This window comes from Podarcis raffonei, chromosome 8, assembly GCF_027172205.1.
Source record: "Podarcis raffonei isolate rPodRaf1 chromosome 8, rPodRaf1.pri, whole genome shotgun sequence".
In the NCBI taxonomy this organism is placed as follows: domain Eukaryota; kingdom Metazoa; phylum Chordata; class Lepidosauria; order Squamata; family Lacertidae; genus Podarcis; species Podarcis raffonei.
Genome location: NC_070609.1, coordinates 43,426,261 through 43,432,594, shown reverse-complemented (window position 1 = coordinate 43,432,594; position 6,334 = coordinate 43,426,261). Strand labels below are relative to the sequence as shown.

Genomic DNA, 6,334 nt, shown 5'->3' with positions numbered 1-6,334 from the left:
TGTTGGAAGCTACCCAGATGCAACCTAGTCAGATGGGTGGGGTATAATAATGTTGTTCTTGTTGTTGTTGTTGAATAGGACATCCCTATTTTCATCAGAGATATGTTGGATGGTATGAGGCAACTATCAGGCCTAAAATGAAGCTTTCTATATTATCAACATAGCCTTTAAATGTTGGTGCGTATTGCTACAGTAAACCAGGATATCAAAATTATATGCCAGGCATGAGAATGTTCAAGGCAGCAGTTGTAAAAGCATGCAGAAACAGAAATGTCATTGACATTGCTCTGAATGTACATCAAGCTTCCATGTTTTATTCAAAACGTGTATGTGTACCAAACATAATGAAACAGTTAGAATATTTTTCTTATAAAACTTATAAAATAATTAAATAGTACACTTTATACTTTGCACTTCTTTCTTTTTACACCATAATCCATACTTCTATGTAACACTATTTTGCTGTTGCTGCCACTTACTTGGGAAGCAAGTGAGAAAATAAAGAGAGGGGGGAGCTATGCATTAATAAATTAATATTTTTACATCAAATAATAAAAAATGACACATTTTTAGAACACAAGTTTGCCAGGGGGAGGAAAATGTCCCCTAGAAAGTATCAGTTTACAACGTTCAATATTCAAGACATGGAGAATTTAGAAGCCAAGATATGGTTCCAATAATCATTTCTTAAGCATATCACAGAGAAGACATGTATTTTGTTTTGTTTCATTTAAGCATTAGCAAAAGCAACTCCTATATTTAACTGACCACTGTCTACATTGGTGCTGATGGGGCTACTTTTAGTTTGGATCAGTGAAACTGAACTACATTCATCAAATGAAACTGTGGAGTTGAGTGGAAACAGAGGGAAATGTCATTTTTAGCCATTCCTCAGAAAATTTCATTAGGTTACAATCTTTCTTTAGTTGTCTCAGTTTTGGCAAAGAGAGAGAGAGGTGATAGCTTGGTCCTCCAAATGTTTGCAGTTTGGGCATCCAAGATATTGTGTGCCCTGGTTCCATTGGATTCTGAGCATACAAATGTCAGCACCACTGCAAAAAAATAATAATTGTGTTGGTGTTTGATTATTCTGGGCTAGCTACCCAGAAACAAATAACACAGATCATAGGCTTGGGTCCCACATGAACAAAGGCACATGTTCATGCAGAAGGCATCAATAGCTTTCCCCTATTTACAAACTGTGCATTGGCTCCAGGAGGTCAGAAAACCCTCCAGAGTGGCATTTTACATGAAGGAATAATGGTGGGGTGCCAAGCAGAAAATAAATGTCTGAATTTGCAAAAAGCATTGTATTGTACTGACACATCAATCAGTGAATTGAATCAAGCAATTTGTTCTTATCTATTGACTTTATAATCTAAAAACAACCATATTAATTTAGAACCCTGTTTGAATTCACCAAGATTAATTTTGCAACTTCAGAGTTTCCAGAAACTGGTTTATGAATTTCATGCAGACCATTTATACTTTTCTGGCAACAGCTGAGTTTTCTTTCTAGGTGCAATGTCTGGAAGCTCAAGTTTTGCAGGTGAAAGACCTCGTTTCTGCAAGTTCTCCAAAAGTTGTGAGTCTTCAAAACTGAACTCTAAATTAGCATATTCTGGATGCCGATGGGATTCTGGGATTCTGGTGATCATTTGTTTCAGCACTGATGATAATGATGCCTAACAGCAAATGTGTGGCTTTCATGAGTTACTTGAAGAATAAAATGCTAGTCTGCTCATACTACATAGCAATGCGCTAAATGAAGATGCTCTAAAGAAAAGTCCTGTTTTGTTCTCTTGGATGGGCATCTCAAGGAGTGCCTGCCTCTCAAGTGGTTAGTAAACCATGACTGAGTTACTAATCAAAGTGAAATGGGGAACAAAATAAAACTAAAATTCTACCATGAGATAAGCCTTGCTTTCCCAGCAGCAAGTGAAATAGAAAAGCACCTTTTATCTTGATAGTGCAGTAATTGTGCTTACTGTGAATAACATAATGCCTATGTTATGTACAGGAACACATTATCTCAGCAGCCACCAACGTAATTTCTCTGGAGTTGTTTTCTGCTTGTTTTGAAGGGCTATGCTAACTAACATTGAAATAGCCAACATATCTCTTGGTATTACAATGATATTGCCTCTTTGCAGGTTCTGTGTGCATACCACTGAGCAGAATATGAGCACCATACTGACTGTGCTACTCCACTTTGGAGATCAGATATGACCATTAACAGAGTAGGGTTAATGACAAATAGAAAGAAGGCTAAGAGTTGCCTCCATCTGCTAGCATTCAAAAATACCCTGTTTGGAAAAAGTCCAGTCCTTGTGTACTAATCCTTGGTTAAAAGCTGTACCATAGAACATCTTGTTCTACAATACCCAAGTCTCTTCCATTGGTCATTCGTGGTTCTGGAAGACCTTCTAGAAAAGTTTGCCACCATCTTGCAAGGGAGGCTCTTGCCATTGAAGTGATTCCATTCACATCAGTTCTTCCGTGTGCACGATTTGCAGCATTGCTTGCCGTAAAATTTGTGATTGCAGACACCATGCTGGGGGACCAGATGGCACCAAGTGAAGAAGTCCACACAAGAAGGATCATCTGCAATGGTGAAATTCCAGACAAGAATATTTAGTATTTTGCAGTATGTCTCAGGAACACTGAAGCTCAGGGACACTTCATGCACCTGGACTGGTTGATGACATGGACATCTAATCGCTCCCATGTGCCCTGTTCATGTGATCTGCATTAACACTGAAGACTCGGGATTGCAGAAAAGCTTCAGTCAGCATACAAGACTCATGGCATTCCTGGATCATGGATACTTACCTGTAAATTTCTGCTAGCTTTCTTTTCAGAAGGAATACAACTCATGCAAATATGAGCTGAATGCTCCTATTAGCTGGTTTGTTTCATACATGTAAGCTGCCTCCAAGGACTTATGCATTTTCTGTCTGAGAATGTCAAGAGCTGTGGGGCAGGGGATGGGTTTCTTACAAAAAAAAACCCAAACACAAACCACCAAAATGCAGATACCTGAAAACACCTATAAGGAGAATCTCTTGTTCAGCACATCTCATGCCCAAGAAAGTCAGCCAAAGAAATCTCTTTCACATATATGCAAATTAAGTTTTGGTAATAGTATTGAGTTTGATCCAGAATGAGACTGTTGCACTTAGTTCTCGTGGGACTTAAGTCATGACTGACTTTACAGATTCAGTTCAATGGGCCCTATCCCCTAAGGTTAAAAAGGAATGTGGCTCTCAGTGTGAAAAATAGTCCCCACTCCAGCCACAGAACATCTGCTTAGAGACATGCTGCTTAATGTGCTGGGCACATTGTGCTATGCTTGTTACATGAAGTTCTCCTGTACACCAATCTATTCAATAGCTTTCTCCTCTCTCTGCATGGAATATGCAGCCACAGCATACTATCTGTTAGAGTAGTCCATATGTCATGGAGCACACTGGGAGGGAAGCAAACTGACAACTGTCTATGAGGTGCAGGAGGATTTCAGATTATGTATTTATTTTTACTCTATTCTTGAGCCAAAAGTCCCCTAGAGCAACTTACAGATAAAAAGAAAAAGAAGCCAATGCCTGCCCCTCTTGCTCCCAATCTAAAAGACATGACACAAAAGGAAACAGCGATAAGGAGGAGGAGGAGGAGGAGGAGGAAAATATGCAAACTGAGACATCAGTAAGTGCATTGCAGAGTGCCTGGTTGAAAGAGAGGGTGGAGAAAGAGAAGGAGAAAAGAGTCCTTTCATGCACTGGAACTACAGCCCAAATTCTCCAAAAAAGAAACACCACCCACTTTTTTTAGACTATCATTTTGAAAAAGCAAATATCAGTTGGTTTAAAATATTGCATAGCTGAAGCATTCTGTAGTTTGGCTGCAACTGATTAATGCTTTACCTAAAAGTGAATAGCAATGAATCATGTTGCTACTCTAGAAATACATTCCTTAACAATTTAAATTGCAGCATTAAAGCAACATAAGTGAAACTTGGGAAAGATTTACTGCTGAGTTCAGCTATTATTGGAACATGGGAAAGCCTTCCAGTTTGCCCTCAAAACTAGTAGTTCATAGTACAGGAAATTGGCATGGCTTTTAATCCGCATCCTTTTTATTTCAGATGAAAGGCTTAAAACTGATGGCACAGAAGAGACTCTTCTCATTTGTATAAAATCACTCACATCTTGACATAATACACAGGCTGTCAGCTATTGGCCCAAAGATCTCCTGTGACATGAATAGGTCAGTGGCAGAAAGAGGCTTGACTACTACAGATTTCCCTCATCATGGCTTTGGTCACAGGATAATCCATAAATTATTGGTCAAAGACATGGTTCCAGTAAGGACCACATGAGCCTGCCCTATAAGGCTAGGTGTTGGAGACAAAAACAAACAATTGTCTTGCCCACAGGGATGTAAGAATACATCCTTTTCAGTTTTCCCTGTATTCATTGCACACAACATCATTTCCATTCCACTGAAGTTCTTCTTCCAAAACCTATGTTATTCATCTCACCATCTGATGTGGCAAAATTACTTAATTTATGTAATTTTTATAATTAATCATATTGCTGTTACATTATTCCGCCCCATTCATTTCATTGCAAAGTAAACACATTGCAAATGATGGGGGGGCAGTAATCAGTTATGTATCATTTGCAGTCTAAAAGCAACATCAAAGGCAAATACTGTTTGTATTCACTGGACTGATTTACATTCCAGACATGGAACAAATAAGCGAAAATAGGTAGTTTCCTATTTCTATGTCTGTTGGAATTATCCAACATCTCTACTTATCCAAAACTGTGTTCTTTAAGGGCTCATCCAGACTTCCTTTTATACCATGTTTCTAGACATAGATCCGTAGTTTAAAACTCCATGTCTGAGCCCCTTTGTCCCCCCCCCCCAAATCCCTGCTGGCACTTTCCTCAAGGGAACCTGTTATTTACCACTGAATCAGCACAAACAGCAATCCGCTGAAAATCTGCATTGCCATTTGTTCTGATTCAGCAGTAAAGAACAAGTTTTCCTGCTATCTACCAGCCGTCTTACTCATGTAAGTCTGCCTTCTTACATACATCTGACCCAAGAGGTGCCACTGGCTTCCGCCTCCTTCATTTCTGTGTTGCCATTAAGTAGGAAGAAGGATCGGCGCAAAACAAGAATTAGTTAGCTCTACCTGTTTCTGGCTCCACCTACTGTTGGCTTCTCTGCCTTTCAGCCCCACCAGCCACCACTGAGCTTTGAGTTACAGTACCCTGCTGAGTGATGGAAATGAGGAGCGGGGGGAATGAACAGAGGAGCAGACCCAGCTTGTCTAGGGAAGCATGTTAACTCTCCCTGAAAGGCTCATTTCTTTCTCATGATCTCTCCCCAATGACTCACAGGGCTGGAACTATGTGGTGGGTAATTGAGAGTGATTGGCTTCAATACAGTTCCAGCACAGCTGGCTGTGTTCGCTGGTGGAGACAGAGACTTACAGCACGGTGAAGAAATAATTGATCTCCAGAGCCTGAAGACCTAGTTACAATAAAGTCAGAAGGACTTCTACAGCTGCAGGGAGGGGGAAGGGAAGAGACTGGAGTGAAATGAGTAACAGACACTGGACAAGAAATCCAGTTAGGGGAAGAGAAATGGAAAAAATACTGTCTCAGGACAGAAAGTGGATATTATTATTGGTATTAATTGGGCAAAAATAAAGGTGGATGAAACTAGACCCAGGAACTTCTTGGAATGATCCATTCCTGGAAGTTCAAGGAGGGGAGGAGATCTACACACACACCAAAAAAACCTCTGGAACTCAGCAAAAATAAGTTGTTATGTTTGTGGGTTTTTATATAAAAATGGTAGGAATAAATAAGGAAGCAGTAATTTCAGGCTAGGATTTATTCGTTCATCCCTTTTGACTCTCCAAGATTCAGTTGATTCTAATGATTTAGGTCTACCTCACAGATGAAAACGACTCACTTTATGACTTGTGGAGGGACTCCAACTCTGTAACAGGACACAGGCTTTTTGTGCAGATGGTCACAGGTTCAATCCTTTGCATCTCCATTTAAAATAACAAGGTAGCAGGTCTTGGGAGAGACCTCTGTCTGCATCCTTGGAGAGCTGCTGTGAGTGGCGGTTGGTGCCCATTGGGAGTGGCAGGGTGGAAGGCAGAGAGACCAACAGCATGTAGAGCCAGAGCCAATGACAGACAGAGCCAAATACTTCTAGGTTTGCCCCCACCCTCCTAGCTACTTAATGGCAATACAGAGACTAGGAAGAGGAAAGATGACAGCCAGTGCCATCTCCTGGGCTGGATGGAAGT

General features: G+C 40.4%; 1 protein-coding gene across 3 annotated transcripts in view; it reads right to left on the bottom strand.

The window, feature by feature from the left end:
• Positions 1-286: 286 nt before the first annotated feature.
• ADAMTS18 (ADAM metallopeptidase with thrombospondin type 1 motif 18) overlaps positions 287-6,334 on the bottom strand; it is a 101,325-nt gene continuing 95,277 nt past the window's right edge. For all 3 annotated transcript variants that reach the window (XM_053399600.1, XM_053399601.1, XM_053399602.1), the window contains one exon: positions 287-2,604. In XM_053399600.1, the coding sequence (XP_053255575.1) occupies positions 2,489-2,604 (116 nt within the window). In that variant the 3' untranslated portion in view covers positions 287-2,488. The remainder of the gene's footprint in view (positions 2,605-6,334) is intronic.